General features: G+C 40.5%; 2 protein-coding genes across 2 annotated transcripts; one reads left to right on the top strand and one right to left on the bottom strand.

Annotated features, from left to right (window-relative positions):
• The first annotated feature begins 1,665 nt into the window (after positions 1–1,665).
• Positions 1,666–4,991, top strand: b3galt4 (UDP-Gal:betaGlcNAc beta 1,3-galactosyltransferase, polypeptide 4). Its single transcript, XM_056384010.1, has one exon. The coding sequence runs from the start codon at positions 2,803–2,805 to the stop codon at positions 3,922–3,924; it is 1,122 nt and encodes a 373-aa protein (XP_056239985.1). The 5' UTR covers positions 1,666–2,802; the 3' UTR covers positions 3,925–4,991.
• Positions 4,992–5,850: 859 nt separating this feature from the next.
• Positions 5,851–17,213, bottom strand: wdr46 (WD repeat domain 46). Its single transcript, XM_056386071.1, has 14 exons — positions 17,114–17,213; positions 16,692–16,868; positions 16,208–16,288; positions 15,980–16,092; positions 15,762–15,849; positions 14,688–14,749; positions 14,382–14,486; positions 14,097–14,247; positions 13,039–13,274; positions 7,542–7,695; positions 7,159–7,306; positions 6,744–6,934; positions 6,519–6,632; positions 5,851–6,407 (listed from the first exon to the last, which is right to left on the bottom strand). The coding sequence occupies exons 1-14, from the start codon at positions 17,165–17,167 to the stop codon at positions 6,288–6,290; spliced, it is 1,794 nt and encodes a 597-aa protein (XP_056242046.1). The 5' UTR covers positions 17,168–17,213; the 3' UTR covers positions 5,851–6,287.
• Between the last annotated feature and the right edge of the window lie 1,149 nt (positions 17,214–18,362).

Raw genomic sequence — 18,362 nt, 5'->3', positions numbered from 1 at the left:
TGTAACAAGTCATAAAAGAACAGATGCATGTATTATGTCTTTAAAAGAGAAACACACAACGGAGGCTTATTATAAATTAAATACAGATAAACCTCCTAAAGAATGATATTGCTTTTTGCTTTCAGAATCAAGAATCATCTGACCATCACATTTAAATAACTGTTTCATTTATGCAACCTCATTATAATAATCAGCTACCAAATGCACAGATATTGCTACCTGAACTTGTTTAATTTCCTGTTCCTCTAACATTTCTTTGACATTTGAGAATATGTGTATATGTATATAACATATACTTAATGTTTTGCCCACTGGATTTTGGGACTTAGAGCAGTGAACCACTGTTGGCAGTAGCTGTGCCAACAGAGAGGGGGCCAGCCACCCTGTCTCTACCATTGCAGCAATGTAGACATCAGACATTTTTATTTCAAATGCTCTATACAGTATATAATAGCATTTGTGGCCATTTGTAACTGAATCACTTTGACCTTTAACTGCCTATAATAAAGAACCAACCAGCCCCAAATAATAACATGCCAGTATAGGTTCCTATGAAGTTGATACTCGGTATGATATTCCAAAAGTCCAAATATAAAAAGTACATAGTGCTATAGAATAATTCATGGGGAGTTTTCTACATCAACAACAACAACAACAACAACAACAATAATAATAATAATAATAATAATAATAATAATACACATATTTCTCAGTTCCCTCTGTTCCCTCATGAGCTCATGAGAAAACGAGGTGTTCAAAGAGCATTGGCTGTTTAAATGTTGCCAATTGCAAAACTGTAGTGTTTACTTGTGAATTTAATGTTAAACAAAAGTAATCTAGTTACAAAAATCAGATCAAGATTTATTCTTTTATTTGCTGTTTTGATGCTGTCTGGTTATACAGGCTTACACAGTAAATTCAAAAACTGTGATGAACCCTAATAAAAAAGGGTCTTGCATATATTAAAAACATGTACACAGTATTATAAAAATCATTCATGTATTGTGTGATATAAGTTCATCATTAAAGCAGCCCTTACAGTACAATAAAAGCTACACACTAAACTATTTTTCATATGTGTCATTTTAGGTAATTTATAATTCATTCCAAGAGATATACACAACAACAGCTAAAACACTGTGTCATCTACTGTAATCACAAAGAATTTACATTGTTTATAGTTTTATAGCCTATGTACATATGTAAAAAGTAAAACTTACATATTGGTTTCAAGATTTGGAAATTTGAGGCATCTGTTTTTGCAGCACATCTTTTGTATTTAAACAAATGGAGGAAATGTAGTCCACTGGACTGGAGCTGTTCAGTGAACAACTGCCCTAAACAATAGGCCTATATTGAATAAACAAATGCTTTGAGGCATTTTTCATTGAGCACTCAGATAGCTAGATAGATACGTAGATAGATGGATGGATCGAAAACAGGCATTACCACCAAATGACCACAAAGTGTCGCCCTGCACCACCAGGCGTGACAGCACTGCATGTGCAGGAGAACAATAGGCGCACGGGAAAGCTTCACACCCAGTCAAATGACAGTGAATAATAATAATAATAATAATAATAATAATAATAATAATAATAATGATGATAATAATAATAATAATAATAATCATTATCATCATCATTATCATCATCACTATTACACATTTTATCATAGATTGTGAAGCCCTGGGTCACATGACATGAAAACATTTTTTTTTATTGGCATAATAGGCTATTTATGAATAGGGCTAAATATTATCAATTAAGTAAAAGCACTAATATTTCCAAAATTATGTGCCTTTTTAGCTTCAACGTCCTGTGACCCAGTGGCTAACAGTCATTCTGAAGTGTTAGACATGTGAGTAATACAATGTGGTCACGCCATCTACTCACGAGTCTGATACGAAGACTGGAAATTCTTCCTAACTTTTATTTCATTTTTCGATCAGTAAAATTTAAATAACGAACGTTATATAATATTCTATTCTTTCCAATTACGATCTGCATCATACTGTTCATGCATTTGTTTTTACATCTCCAGCCAATAAATGCTTCGCTATTATTTGCCCATATTGCAGCTATAATGGGAATCGGAATCTAGTAGTCTAAACAGTAGGATATATGCCCCACGCCAACTACACTTTTTTTGCAGTAATACAAGGTTTTAATCCTTTTAATGATCAAACTGCGCCAACAGACACGGAGTATTATTTATTAACAGATGATTATACGCTACAGTATACTGTATACAGTATTGACCTAGTGCATGGAAATCTTTATGCACTAGGTCAACATTTATCGATATGGTCCTATTAGATCTCTGTGTAGTCGGCCACAGGACAGTCAATACGCAGCTTGATGACCGGAAAATAAATCTGCTCATCAAAAGCAAACCTCGTCACATCATGAGAGAGCATCGGGGCGCGCTTTACCTAAGGGTGGAGTATAGAGCAAAAATAGCTCCGGGTTGCTGTCGAATCGACCGTTTCATTTGCGCAGCTGCATATCCCAGTTTTGTAAAACTGACTGAGCTGTAGCATCAACACAAGAGTACCAGCTCCTTTACCGCATCCTCACCGACACTGGCTCTGTCCCACGGCAGCTGCTGCGGATCTGGATCCCTGAGCAAAGCAGCGACGCGAGGAGAATGAGATTGGAGGGGACGCACAAAGACGCAATGGTAGAGGGATAGAGGGTGAGTCTAGTCGTGGAGACAAGGGAAGGAAGGCAAGGGAGAAAAGGGGGAGTTGCAGCAGCCATCGCCGTCCTCAGAGCTGCGCAGCGGTCGTGGAGGTTGGTCATGGTCGGACGGGGACTATGTACCGGGGTATGTAAACCCCGGTTTGGGAAGCGGGGGAGCCGGCCTGGGCTTTTGCCATTTCTTTGCGCGGCGATGGCGTGCGCAGCGCTGTTGGCTCTGCTCTTTGTGGACCTCATCGAGTCATGGGTCACCTCGATGAGCATGAACACGGTGGTGGAGCCGCACGCCGGCATCATCCCCCCACAGAGCGTCCCTCCCACCAGACCCGAGGAGTTCCTGCTCATGCCCAGCCCGCTCGTGTGCCAGCGTGCCAAGCCTTACCTCATCACCATGGTTACCACGGCTCCTGCCAATCAGAGGGCCCGCCAAGCCATCAGGGACACCTGGGGAGGGGAAGTGGAGGTGAGGGGCCTGCGGGTCATGACCCTCTTCATGGTGGGTGTGACGTCTGACCTGGGATTGGCCAAGCTGCTGATAGAAGAGGCCCGGGAGCGAGGAGATCTGATTCAAGGGCGTTTTTTGGACACCTACTCCAACCTCACCCTGAAGACCCTGTCCATGCTGGGCTGGGCCCGTCGGTTCTGCCCTCATGCTCACTTCATGGCCAAAGTAGATGATGATGTCCTGTTCAATCCCAGTGCCCTCCTGCACTTTCTGAACAAGAGCCGTAACCCCTATGAACAAGGAGACTTGTACCTTGGTAGGGTGCATCTACATGTGGCTCCGGACCGTGACCCGGATAGTAAGCACTACCTCCCTGCAGGGGCCTACCCTCCCTCTGTCTTTCCAGACTATTGCAGTGGTACGGCCTATGTTCTGTCCCGCTCTGCACTGCTCAAAATTTCCCTGGCAGCCTCTGCTTCACCTTTATCCACACCTCTGCCCCCAGAGGATGTGTTTGTAGGTCTTTGTGCTCGGGCAGCTGGGGTGCTGCCCTCGCACTGTCCTCTCTTCTCTGGTGGTCCAGGTGTTCCCTATGGGCGCTGCTGCTATCAGGCCATGGTGTCCATCCACCACATCACTCCCAGGGAGATGCTGCACTTCTGGGCTGACGTTCATTCATCTCCTCCCTGCTCATGGCTGAGTCTGCGTGCTTCTCTGGGGATGTGCAAAGTCAGGGCGATGCTTGGGTCAGCTCTGGGGCTGGAACAGGGGTTGTGAGGGTTGCTGAAAACTGGAATCAGCGAGGCTGTGCCTCGCTTCAATACTGTGAACAGCACAAGTGCTCTTCAGATTGTGAAGCTACACTGTGTGCACTGAAAAAATGTCAGTTTATTTTTATAGCTTTATTTTTTTAAACACTATAATGCATTTTACTGGCTTTTTTTGCAGAAAAGGGGACGAGCAGCTGGTAGTTTGAAGAACTGTCACAGTAATCTTTAGCCTATCTTTAGACTGTTACAGCATCCTGCATTATTACACTGACACTTACTGTAGATGTAGAACAAACAACACAGGCATGCTGATAGTATATGGCGAGGAATTACAGTCGCTTATTTGATGAATGCACATCGGAACAAGTACTTCTATTAATACATTACGTCCGACATCTATAAGCTGCTACTGTTATATATGTAGTATATCACCAGGTACTTAAATTGTAGATGTTAGTTTAAGATGCTTAAATGCATGTATCCAAAAAACAATAAAATAGATAGCAAATCACGAGCTGCATATACCCGGTAGGAAGGAAGTAATAATTAATCAATACTTGTTGTGTTTAAAAATAATCACCTCGGTACATGAAAGGAATTCATGTTGTTATTCAATATTAAAGACATGATTATATGTGCAATGACAGGGCATGAATTGTTCTGTTGGAGACAGTGAGATGTATTTGACCTGCTGTGAGAGCAGACAGCAGGTGAAGTTCTTTCTTTGACAGCTCAGTAAATCTGCTGCCTCAGATCACTGAAAATATAACTGTGAAGGTGATGTGATACACAGTGCCACTGAACAGTAGTATTTCTAACCTTTGTCTGTAAACATTAAGTTGAGTGTGAATGGCTGTTTTGCGCTGATGTATCTGGACTGGGTTTAGTCTCTGCTCAACCAATATTGGAGGATTCTATTTTAAAAGACAGTTTACCATCTGTCAGAGGTAAAGCCTCAGCCTGTCCCGCTCCTATCACCATGTAAAGAAAGTAGTCGGTGTGTTTACACTCAGGAAATATGTGTGTGAATCAAAAAACCACCACCAATAAAAAAAAAAACCCTATGTATCTTAATTTAGGTTTGCCTGGTGTCTTTTTCCAAAAAGACACACACACTCACACGCACAGTTTCAACACTCGACATTTCAATTACATTGTATTTACCCTCTTTCCTTAATAAATGAAGCTGAGGAACTTCACAACAGTTGAGAACATGAATAGGCAAGAGGCAGTGGGACAATTTCTTCCAGCAGATCATGACATGCTTGAACCATCATGACTTCTAACATGAGTCATTACCTGTCCATCACATTCAAGACTTGAGCACAAATTAGCATGTGATCTCACCAAAATATATGAAGGAATCACAAGCAGAGACGCTCTAAACAAAAGATCCACAAATAATTAATATACAACTCATTTGAACTGTTAACTCCCTCAGAACAGTGCGTGCTGGTAACGATTCAATTCAATTAATTTAGCAGGTTATTCCAGTTGTAGAGCGAAACCATTCTCCCCAGGTCAGGTGTGGTATGAGAAACTTTTGAAGATAACACATCCTTTGAGCTGTAATTCACATTGAACTCAACTGAGGCTGGGAATATGACAAATGGAAACTTATCAGGCTTCCTCCTAAATTGCTTGCCTGGTTCCCCTTCCACCCTCCCCTGATCTAAATATTCTGAAAAACTTGTCAGTATACTGTATATATAATTCTTTAAGAAATCATTACAGTTCTTTTGCACAGCCTATCGTCATTGCTGCTAACAACTGTAAACAAACATGTCCCAGATACACCTGCTAAACAGTTTGGGAGGGATGCCAGCTGTGCATCACATCCGAATGTGCTGCCGACGTGGCAGTATGTTTTATATTCGAGCGTTTGCCATCATCATTTAGATGGAATGTAAAATGACACACTGAATTCAGGGGCTTGATATGATGTTGTTTATTTTTATAACATATTAATATAAAACATTTGACACATGTTCAGTCAGCTCCGCCACCAAAGCATATCATTTGAAAAGGTCAAAAGTGAGTGAAAATTTGTTTATCATTAGAGAAAAAACACAACTAAACCTTTATTCTAGGTGACACTCATGCCAGCCTTGCACCTCACATTATTTGCCCACATAGACAGAAAGTTCTTCATGCTACAGGCTTTAAATAGAACAGCCCACTACTGCACTCAAAATTGATTACAGATGAACTGCTAACCATTAGCAGACCATATAGGGAATTTCAGCAGTATTGTGTTTTGTTCCCACAGTTGAGTAATGTCTCCAAGAAATGTGTCCTTTGTATGAAGTTCAAAAGTCACTCCCACAGAATGTCAGTGGGGTTTGGGGCGGCACAAAGGCTCCTCCTTTTCTATTTTTTGAATCTGTCCAGAGCGGATCTCGAGCTGGATAATACTGCCTTCTTTTTCTCCCTCTCCTCTCTTTCTTTTTCCATCTTCATTTTGTCCTCCACAGTTTTCCTGATTATATCCTGGGGGGTAAACAAGTCAAGAGAGATGAGCCAAGTAATGCAGTCATAGCAGAAAAAAAGAAATCACCCTGTCATTTAATCAAACTTCATTTTATAATCTGGATTACTCACCCTCTGGTCCTCATGAGCCACTTGCTTCTTGCGCCTTTCAACACTGCCAGCAGAACTACGACCTTTTTTCTTAAACTTGGGAATAAATTTTTCTTTGGCAAGTGGGTCAAAGCCCTGAGAAGTAAAAAAGTTGTAAACAATATTAAACCAGTATTTCAAAATATACAGATTTGTAACATAAAATAAAATTTGATATGTGCCGATCAGATTCTTCCAGACACTGACCAGAGCTTGAACCCTGTCTTGGTGCCTTTGTTGAAAGGTGGCGTGGTCAACTTGTCCCAGTTCATTTGGGTCCAGGGTGATGAGCTCCGGCTGGATCTTCTCCAGCAGGGCTTTAACCTCCCACTCCTGCCTCTGCTTTGCACTGCGGTATGGATTTGCATCCAGACCGTCAAAGTTAGGTTCACCCGCACCTATGAATTTAAATAGAAGACAACATCGGTATAGAAGGGATGAGAACAGTTTTAATGCAAAGTAGAATGCAATGCGTGAGTTATTTTCAAAGTAAAATAAAACATGAATATTGAGTTTAGCATTGGCATATGTCATGTGGTCATTGATATTTTGACCTTGACCTATATGATGCGCTCTTGCTGTCAGGGCCAATATGTAGGTGTGATGTGAAATCAGGTCAGACCTGGTACGAGCATGCTGGTGAAACCGTCTCCGTGTCCGACCCCGAGGACGTCCTCAAAGGGACAGAAGTGCAGCCCCCACACTGTCCCCTGAGCTCTGTGAGCCATGTAGGGTTTAGTCACTGGAGTGCTCCACACGTCCTTGTACACCTGCATAGAGACAGTTTTCACAGACAAAAATTGAGTGACATGCAAAATACAGGTAACCAATATGTACAGAGGTCTATTATGTACCAGCAATTTGATAGTGAAATTTGTCAAGAGGTAAGTACACAACGCAAAATCTACAGTTTCACATTTCCAGTTCTTGCTGATCATTGTATTTATGGTCGCCTGATTGTTTTTCAATGACAAATCAATGGTGTAGTGTGGAAATGATGATGACCTGAACAATATCTCCCGTGGCTGCAGACAGCAGCCCTCTCTGGCTCAGGGATAAACAGGAAGCTCCAGCTGGGAGGAAGAACGACTTGAGGGGCTTGAAAGCTCTAATATCGTATAACTTCAGCTTTTTATCCATTCCAGATGTCACCATGTATCTGCCAAAAGAGAAGACCATAACATCAGATTTCTCTCTGGTGGACATCGGGGAAACTGCGCATCATTGGTCACCCCAGAAAATACTGTATACTTTATTCAACCTGGCAATGAGGCCATTTATCATTTATGGATATCTTCTGCCAAATTGCTACCTTTAACCACCCACTGTTGTGCCTTGGGGGGCACTAGCACTTTGCAGAATTCACAGACTGCTGCTTTGGATACTTGCATTAATAAGAAAAGGTGATACACTGTTTTTACAGTGACAGAAAAAAGTATGTAAACCCTTTGGAATGATCTGGTTTTCTGTGTCAATTAGTTATAAGATATGATGTTTTCATGTTGGTATGCAGTTCCCCTTTTACACCATAAACAGTGCTAGATTCTTCCCATACAATCACTCCACAAGAATTTTCTTCTCCCAGTAGCGCTGTGCAGTTTCAAGGTGCTCATTGGTAAACTTGAGACAGACAGTGATGTGGGTTTTTTATTTTTAACTCTGTGGTGTCTGCCATGGACACCGTGGTCCATGATTTGTGTTTGATAGACTCATGAACAAAGATGTTAACAAACTGCAATGCTTCCTTTAAGCCTTTAGCTGTTACCCTGGGTCTGCACTCTAGAGTTGTGCTTTCGGTGTCATCATAGGTGCTTTTTAGCCACTTCTAGAGAGAGTGGTCCCAGTACGAAATCTTTCTCAATTTATACACAACTTGTTGAACTGTGTACTGGTGAATATCTAAACTCGTGACAGGGGATTTCCACGCCATAGCTGGATTTGTTAATGTCACTGGAGTAATTGACTGCACCCACATCGCAATAAAAGCACCATCATTGAAAAAAATACAGCTTCAGCTACAAATAAGGTTTCCATTCTGTCAATGTGTAGGTTATCTGTCACATCTAACTTTGCTGAATATAGCGGACAAATGGCCAAATGGGACCTGATTCCTTCATAGTGCATAACAGCTCAGTCAGGCTTAATCTCCAGGAAGGAGCAGTTGAGGATGGATGGATTATTGGTTAGTGAGGAAGAATATACACAATCTTCAGTGTATTCAGTGTAGACTTGCTGACACCTACGAACAACTCTATAACCCTACTGAGTTGGCCCTTTGATCCTTTCATCAAGGAGAACACCCCTTCTTCCCTCTTACATCACCAACGCTTTATCGTCTTAACAACAACTTACCTATAGATATGTTGATTCAGTCTAAGGGCCCTTCCTGCCCTACCTGTAGATATGTCATTTATATGTGTCTGATATGGAATCTGTCATTTATGTTGTCTTTTGCCTTTCAAAGTTTAACATGGAGAAAGAGGCGTTCTGAGCAGAAAGACCAAGCCTCCACTGATCCATATGTTAATAGTTTTGTTTTAAGTGTCTCTCTTGGCAGAGGAGTCCTATGGAACTTCACACCTTGGACGAAGCCACCTTCCTGGGATAAAGGCTTTGGAAATCCCTTCCATTGTGGTGAGAAATGGCGGATTTGCAACTACCAAATTTAAAAAGTAAATCGAACCCACCCTGTCTCTGGCACCTCCATGAAAGATTCAGTTTAAGATGGAAACATTAAACTGGTAGCAGTTAAAGGTATTTTAAACAACTCGTAGACTACAAAACACAGTACAATACGAATTGAACAGAGACAATCACAGAAACTAAACATCAGTGAAGCACAAACAGTTATAAAGACACTATAACAAGGACTTAAACAGAGTAAGTGACGTAGGGAGGGAGATCAGTAGTCACAGGTACGTCCTTTGATCTAGTGTTTGTATGTCTGTCTGAGATTTGCAATAGAGCTTGTTTCTCTAATGTGATATTGGATCTTGTTTAATAGATCGGTACTGTAACCAGTGCAAGTGAAATTGATTGATTGATGCATTCCTGCATGTTGCTACTTGAAAAAGAGCAACAAGTGTTAAATTAAATTAAAAATTTAATGGTTAGATTAAGAATGATTGCATGTAGTTATGTTTTACAGTATGGGTAGAACTGTTTGATTTTACCATGAAATACAATTTCTAAAAAATTCTGGATAAACTTCTTTACTAGATTATCCGTGTGATTTGCTAATACTCAATATCTGTGATGGTTAGAGTTTGATTTGCTGAAAATTAACCTCTTTCACTAATGACACCAACTTGATTAGGACTTATGAGCCAACACAGATATTACCAAAGTAATGCCTCCTTTCCAAAGACTACACAGTATCCCTTTCAAGAAGGGAGAAGATTCAATTTGCCCTGTAATTAACCTCTACAAAGCATATTTTCAGTTTAGCTGTATATCTGTTTACATTCACCTATGATAACTTATCTTTAGCCTCTCCCTCTGACTCTGTGACACTGGCACAGTGATAGGTCACAGATGAAAACTTATTATTGTTAGTTATAATTAGTTATTGTGGGAAATGGTTAATGGAATTCACCTCAACAATTGTGTGAAAACCCTCAACATGCACTCACCCCAATCCTGACCATAACCAATCTTTCATGGAAATTGGCATAATCTATTCACACCCATTGACACAACTAACTAATCTTACAAACCTATCTCTTATATTTCCTCCAGACCTGAACCAGTAGAAACCCAACTTCTACCTTGTAAGCTAATTGGAACTACACTTGCAACTTACACATCTGATGTCCTAAGCTCCCCTTCGCAGAGTCATGGTCCCACATAGTGATGGACAGTAACAAAGTACATGTAATTCAGTACTGTATATTTTCCAGTATCTTTACTTTACTATAACATTATTGTTTCAGAAACTTCTGACGTTTACGAAAGACAGTGTACCTTTGACTCTACTACAGCTTTATGAAGTACTCTTACTTTGAAGTAGAGCTTTTAGTCAATGAATGACTCTTCTTATGTTTTCTAAAGTGTGATAGATCATACAATGTGTTCATTGCTGCATCAAATTAACAAAACAAAAACAAAGCAATCACAGTTAACTTCTACACTGTCAGTCATGTTATGTTGCTGCATGTTTGAACAGCTTAGTTTGAACCTAGCACTGTCCTAACGACGGCTATGCCAGATAGAGATGAGGCAGAAGATGCTTCAAGTCCATTTGGAACTTAAATTAAATTAAGATTCCATTAGCTTTAAATGTTTGCAGCGTTTAACAAAAATACATCACTACCTACAAAATTTGCCGTTCAACTCTAGAAAGCATGACGAGATATCAGATGTTTGTCTAATTCCAGATATGACTGTCCTTTTGTTGAATCAGTTGTTTTATAGTCATTTCTACAGTCTTTGTAGCTCATTCTAGAAACTTTATTCTACAGATTCTACAGTGAGTCAAGACATAATGATAATTATTGAAAGTGACGCCCTGCCATCCTCAAGCTCCGCCCAAGTAGCTGAGTTATTTGTACTGACGAAGGCTTGTCACCTAGCCTCAGGTATGTAATACAAATTACATAGACTGCAGACAATTTTGAATGTTTACATGTTTACAGATCTTGTACACTGTGGGCAAAAGGTGTTTGGCTGACCATGCGGCCAAAACTACCGTTTAAGTTTTGAACTTCTATTCTCCCACACCCGCTAACAACCTTGTTTCCCCTAATAACGTGGTTCTTTTTGCAAGAAGACTGCTGATGTGAAGGGTCATAGGTTTTGGCTTTCTCATGGATGTAAATATGTAAATCTGTGGATCCACAATGACGGCCGCATTGTGGCTCCCACACCTATTCCCTGTAACTAACTTACATGTCTCATGACTTGTCAATGCGTCAACAATTGTTGAAAGACTACAATGCAACACGATCTACGCCATCTACAAGAGAATTTTACTGTGTTCTAACTGCTGTTGCTGAGTACATCCACAGACAAGTGAAAGCTGTCCAGTCTCCTCCTAGCGACGAACCTTGTTACAACATCCAACCTGAGGACTGGGTCTGCATCAGAGAGTTCTGACAGAAGAACGCCCGGAAACCCCGATGGTCCAAGCTGCAACACGTCCTGCTCAACACCAACACAGCAGTCAAGTGTGAGGGCCGTCCCACCTGGATTCAACATGCACCAGACACCGACAAGAACCCTCCTCATCCCATGGACCTTCTCCCTCATCACTGTCAGGATCACAAAAGGACCCATCTTACTGAAGGACAACGTCGACACCGGAGCCCCAGAAACCGATATACATCTCCAGCCACCTGGAACACGCCCAAGCGGATTGAACAGAGAAAATCTACAGACTTCAGAAAAGAGACCAACCAGCACACCACGAGAGAAAACCAACTGCTGCCCAGCTGCCATAATCCCAAACAAACACATATCTCCAATTGGAAAAATGGTAGCTGACAATAGTCCAAATCCTAATAGCTGTTATGTGTGTGGATACATCCCACACAGTACAACTCAAGGACTCCCATTGATGGCTTCACCCATCACCTCCTGTGACTATTACCACACATTACACTACAACTCCACCCATGCAATCTACAAAGTTATGGTAACATTGGACCGAACAAGAGAACTCTCCCATGTGGTTGAAGATCTTGCAAACTCTACTGTAAGAGGCATGTCTCTATTCAGACAGGAAATGACTGCCATAACAATGATGCCTTTACAGAATCGTGCCACACTAGATTACCTTCTGGCCTCACAAGGAGGAACCTCTGCTATCATGCCGATCCAGCCTAAGAGGCCCTCCTACCCCCTTGATAACTTGAACCTAGGTGTTACACTGCTAGACCTCTAGAGAACGTTACCTTTTGTTTCTAATTTCCTTTCCTGTCTGACCAAATGTCTGTAACCCCAGGTATATGCAAATACAGTTGTCCATCCCATTGTCTTGAACTGTATAACTGTTCCCCTGCCCTACACTCTGGGTCAGTCTACTGCCTCAGACCCGCTCTGTGTCAGTTGGCTCACAGTATCCTTGGATACCAATAAACTTACTTCACTACAGCAAACTTGAAACTAAGGACTTGAGTGAATTTTCTTCAACATTAGTGACTTGTCTTTTATTTGCAAGGCTTTATTTGCCATGTTAGACCTGGTGAACAATATCTGAACATTGTGTTTATGACTGTAGGAGACCAGAACTACCCATTAAAAACATGATTGATGGCTCCTCACAAACCCCTTAAACCAACAGGAGGCAAGGTACAACCGAGCACATGCACACACAAGAACAACAGTGGAGCGCAATATAGGCCTGCTGAAAGGGTGTTGGGTGTGCTTGTCTGGGAGAATAGATGTGAGTTTTTGAGGACTGAAGAAAAGATTTTAACACTGATTACAAGGACTTGTTACACTTTCAAGGAATCCAAAAAAATTAGGTAAGAAATGATAGGTTCAGAGTTTGGTGGTGACTCACGTGCCCGTCTTATCTACAGTGACAGAGCGCACTCCACCCTGGTGACAGAGCATCTTGGCAAGGGCTTCTTTCTGGTTGGGCGACCACAGGGTGACTGTGCCGTTGGGGTGTCCTAGGTGGATAATGGCATTATGAGGGTTCTGGCACATCACATCAAGCCGGCCAGTCTTGGTGCAGATGGCTGCCACCTCCTTTCCCACGGACACATCTAAGTACTGCAGGAAACTTGTAGCACTCTGAAAAGAAGAGCAATAGAAAGAAGGTTTATCAGAGCTGATTACTGTTGGTGAATTCAAGTCAGTTTATAAAAACAAATTCTGTGTTTGATTTTAAAATTATTGTTCTTATTTTACTGTGTATCAGGGGTTTGTGAGGTGTGGAGAGAACGACAAGGGGAAAAGACACTGCGTGACGTGAAAGGCACATGTGTATGTTGGTGTTCTAAAACACTGGGAAACTTCCTAAGTAAACCATTATCTTCACTTTCCATCGTGAATAAACTTCAATAAATTTGCTTAGAAATCACTACTCCTTGTTGCTCCTGAACTTGCCTGACAATCATTACTACTTACTAGTATAAAAGTAATCCACAGTTCTCTGCACATGGGTACAATCCAAACAGGAAGCACTAGTAGCTAATCCAGCATACCTTAGTGAAAATGTCTAATTATCTGCTTGTCAGAACGATCCCAGAGAAAGACACGTGTTTATGCATCTCAATTGGATATTGTCTGGACTCTTTTGTAGTGTGTGATAAGTTGTCTTAGCCTGTCATTTGTATTTATTGTCATAACTACAACAATGTGTCAGTGCTGCCCTCTTGGCCAGGCACCTCTACTGAAAAAGAAAAACTTCAAACTTAATGAGAACTCTACCTGGTTAAAGAGGGAAAAAAATTAAATGAATGTTTGACCAAAAGAAAAGCCTGATATCTTCTGGGTTTGTGGCAAATTCAGCAATCAGAGGGAGACAACTTTTCATTACTGTGGTAATATATTTAAAATTAACATGCAATATGTCACATGCAAAACCTTTAAGCACAGTGATAATGAACCCACCGCTGTTGCTAGCAAAAAGTGGTAGGGGAGGAACTGCATACGAAGGACGTCATTGAATTTGCGGATGCAGTGAAGCTCTATTCCATTGGAGTCATAGATATGCAGCCACTTCTTCTGAGCCACTGCATACATGGCCTCACTGTGGAGCCACCTAAACAAAGGCACAGATGTATGTTATTAACAGAGAACATGTTCACAGCTGCTGGTAGGGGAAGCATGACTGTAGAATATCAATTGTTCAAGTGCTTCGTGTAGTGCTGCACAATGCACGGTTAGATGACGTACTTTACATCATTGATGGACTCCATCACGTTAATCTCACACAACAGCTGTTTGGACTGCCAGTCTACACAAGCAACATGGCCTCTCCTCCCACCTAGCAAAAGGTGACTGAAGGACGGAGAACACAAAATAAACAACAATTGCACAACTCAGACATTTAAAAGATTTACCTGCCAAGCATCAAACTACAGGCAGACACACTTGCCCCCAGAACTTTATGTGACGGCAAAAAACTACAGACCAATAAAGATATCAGGGTAAATTATTTAATATTGAACCAAGACAGCGTTTGGGAAGCGTGATACTGACCGCCCGGTTTTGCTGTAATCCACTCGATATGGTCCAAACTGAGACAGTTTAAGGTTAAAGTACTGAGGAGGGAAAAAAACAAATCAATGAAAAGCAGCAAGAGAAGAAAAGAAATAGGTATTGATTGATAATAGTGCTCTTGGAATTTGGTTCAAATGCAATCCAAACATCATTTGCTATGCTATGCTTTTGTCTGATTCATAACAAGGGGCACTTGAATTGCTTTATGTCCTGTATGCACAGTATTAGTGTTTTTTTTTTTGTAAACAAACATCTGTTTTACCTCATTGATATGCAAATTTACATAGTAAGGTACACCAAAATCTAATTATATTTTCTAGTCTATATGGAGTACCTGTGGTGTAAGTACCAAGTTTCTACTATGTATTATGAATGAGTCTCCGGAGCCACAGACACCAGCATGATGACATGATGTCCAGCATATTATGTGTCATGGTGACGCGACATGAAAATACAGTAAGGTCAGAAGAGAATCGTAAAAAGGAAGAAAAAACAGCAAAGAAGTCGACATAACCTCCTTTGTAGCCAAAAAGAATTTGAAACAAATCAACAGAAAAGTGATTTCAGACTTGTTAATAAGTTGGGAACCTGTGCTGTGTCTTGCTTATGATAATCTCAGCCTAAAATGCAGTCTAAGCACTTTGTTTTTTTTACTTCAAGCTGATGTGGATTTAACACCTGCAGTGCCTCAAATAACTAGAAAAGAATGCACATGCAGTATTAGGGATGTAACGATGCATCGCGAGACAGTTAAAAATCGATGCAAATCACCTGAGATGAAAAATGAATCGCGATGCCCTTTTTAAACAGCAGAAGGCGGTGCCAACTTGCCACTGCCGCCATGTCTCTGTTCCGTCTGAACCAATACCTGACAGTGACGTATGACGTCCAACACGTGAAATCAAAAGTAGATTACGCCCTCTGCTGTTTAAAAAGGGCATCGCGTTGCATCGTTACATCCCTATGCAGTATGTCTACAGAAGTCAAAATAGAGATGTTTTAGTAAATAAGGCCCCAGAACTTTGATGCCAACAGCTTCACTAGTGTCCTCACCTTTGCTCCAGATGTTATATCCACAACATCTGCAATATCTTCCTGAGAGATCGTACATGTGTCTTCATCTTCATCTCCTTCTAGAAACCTGAGATCAGAGGGAAATATTTCACCACCAGGATTTTAATCAAAGACTGTAAGTGAAATTTTCATCATTCAAACTCTGACACATCACACACAGTGGCACGAAGAAACCGGCAATTTTTAGAAGAGCTTACCCTGCGTCCTCTGGGAGTAGGAGGTCAAACCGGGCGGATTGTTTCTGGGCCATTTCTGAAGCTTCTTCGGAGCGAGCTATCATATCTTTCAGTTTGTAGTGCTGGCGGCGATGCTAGGAAGAGATGCAAAGAGATGTTGGCTTGTGGCAACAGCTAACTCCACTTACTTACCAGAAACAGTAAAAAAAAAAAAAAAGAAAAGAAAAAAAAAAGACATTGGGGTGTTACCTTTTTAGTTTTATCTTTCCTCTTGAACTTCTGCATCCTGTCTTCTGGAATTGGAGCAGGACCAGGGAACGGGTCTGATTTCTGAGAGAGTATGAAGTATTAGAGAAAATACACAGGATCTACTTTGTTAATACAAGAACAGAGGGCTGTTAATGTACATCTGGGAGATATGTTGATGTAATATCAATAATGGAATAGAAAAGTAGAGATTATCTGGGGGTACTGTATTATCTTCTGGTTATAAAGGCTGCTTCACAGTTATGGTGAAGTGCAGAACTTTGTATTTAAACAAGAACCCTGAACAAACTTTACAATACAATGAAAGGATATGAAATGACAGTGTCATTCAGATGCAAACCCGACCCCACAACAGCCACTTTCATTCTCTTTTAATAATAAGATGACAATGATAATACACAATACAATATGGCACTTTTCAAAAGCCAAGTTATAAGACGACATGTTAACTGACATAAAATCTTACCCCTGATATGAATTTCTTTTCTTCTCTTTGAGTCTGGTCTTGCTTTCTTTTCTTTGTTTTCTGTGTCTTTTGCTCCCCCTGCTGCAGAGCCTCTCCAGTCCGCCCTCCACCTTCTCCCACTTTGTTTTCATCTTTCTCCTTCTCCTGTGTCTCCTGCCAGTACCGAGATGGAGGTAGCTGAAGAGAAGCAAAAAGTGACAGGTTATAGAGAGAGAGAGAGTGTGTGTGTGTGTGTGTGTGTGTGTGTGTGTGTGTGTGTGCGCACACAGAGAGACGGTCTGCTCGCCTCCTCCAGGACACTGCTGGTGCTAACAAACAATCAACCATTGTTACTGTCTGTCTGTCAGCACGTGTTAGCTGGTGATATAAAGCCGGACTCGGTTTAAGTAATGACCCTTCACTTATGATTTAATCGCAGTTACCTTCTTTTTCCCCACGTGTGAAACGATCACTGTTGCCTCGCCGGGAGACGCCATCTTTGTTGTATATGTTTCTCAGTTCCTGTGAAGTCAGAACTAACTACGTCACTTCTGGTTGTGTACGTATTCGTGTGTGTGTATTTAATTATTCCTTTTTTTAAATAATTTGATTAAAATCATTTCATTAAAAAAACAACAACTATTATTTGTTTTTTTTAATATATTTTAGTTTAGTTTATTGTTATGTGTAGTATTTAACGCATCAGTTATAAATAACTGAATAAATAAAAGCAAGCAGTTATAAAAATACGAATAAGTAAATATTATTACTATTATCTATTATTACTATTATTTATTATTATTATTATTATTATTATTATTATTGTTGTTGTTGTTGTTATTATTATATTTGTATTGTTATTATCATACTTATTATCAATCATGGTTTGAATGTCACAGTCTATCTGAGTATTGTTGCTGACCATGTGCATACCATCTTGTAATGGCTACTTCAAGCATGATAATGCACCATGTCACAAAGCAAAAGCCTCATGTTCATGGTTTCATGAACATGACAATAAGTTCAGTGTTCTTCAGTGGCCTCCCCAGTCACCAGATGTGGTAGAATGGGAGATTCACAGCATGAATGTGCAGCAGAGAAATATTACTTCAGATCTTTGGCTAAGGCTAAGTGTTTTCTACACAAACACACAACTAGCTTTATATTCCTGTTGTTTATGCCATAAAAAGGCATCTGACATCTTTTAGAGTGTTCCTTCTTCTCACAAACTTGTTGTTTTTTGTGTCTTGCTCTCATCCCTCTGTATGCAAGACATCCCAGGTCCAAATGCCAAGTACCAAGTACCCTTAAAAAACACTGAATTTCAGTTCTGCTCATTGGCTCCTAAAAACCATAACCCTTTATTATTGCAAATAACGGTTACATGTCTGCTTGAACATACATAGCTATCTGCCAGGACCAGGATCTGTCTATGAGACTATCACACATCAACAAAGCAGTGTGAAAGATGTGAAAGGGAAAAAAGAAGAGGATGATGAGAAAGAGGAGAGGAAAGGAGGACAGGATGAGAGCAACTATAGTCGTACTTAGGTTCCAGTTTGGGCTGAAGACTTTTATCTTTGTTAGCAGCTCATCAGTTGTAGTAATAATAGTTAATAATGAACAGTAATAATTCAATAGTCCATGTCATGGCTCTGCATTATATGTTTTTATTGTAAATAAATACTTTAA

The sequence above is a fragment of the Seriola aureovittata genome, chromosome 9, assembly GCF_021018895.1.
Source record: "Seriola aureovittata isolate HTS-2021-v1 ecotype China chromosome 9, ASM2101889v1, whole genome shotgun sequence".
NCBI classification, from domain to species: Eukaryota; Metazoa; Chordata; class Actinopteri; order Carangiformes; family Carangidae; genus Seriola; species Seriola aureovittata.
This window is presented reverse-complemented; position numbering and strand designations above follow the sequence as displayed.

Bases quoted from the DNA above. Each gene is read 5' to 3' on its own strand.
- wdr46 (XM_056386071.1), bottom strand. From the start codon at position 17,167: ATGGCGTCTCCCGGCGAGGCAACAGTGATCGTTTCACACGTGGGGAAA. The intron at 7,696-13,038 runs GTGAGTCACCAC...CTCTTTTGGCAG, and splicing joins ACTGTAGATAAGACGGGCAC to ATACATGGTGACATCTGGAA. The intron at 6,633-6,743 runs GTCAGTGTCTGG...TTTACTTCTCAG, and splicing joins AAGACAGGGTTCAAGCTCTG to GGCTTTGACCCACTTGCCAA.
- b3galt4 (XM_056384010.1), top strand. From the start codon at position 2,803: ATGGTCGGACGGGGACTATGTACCGGGGTATGTAAACCCCGGTTTGGG.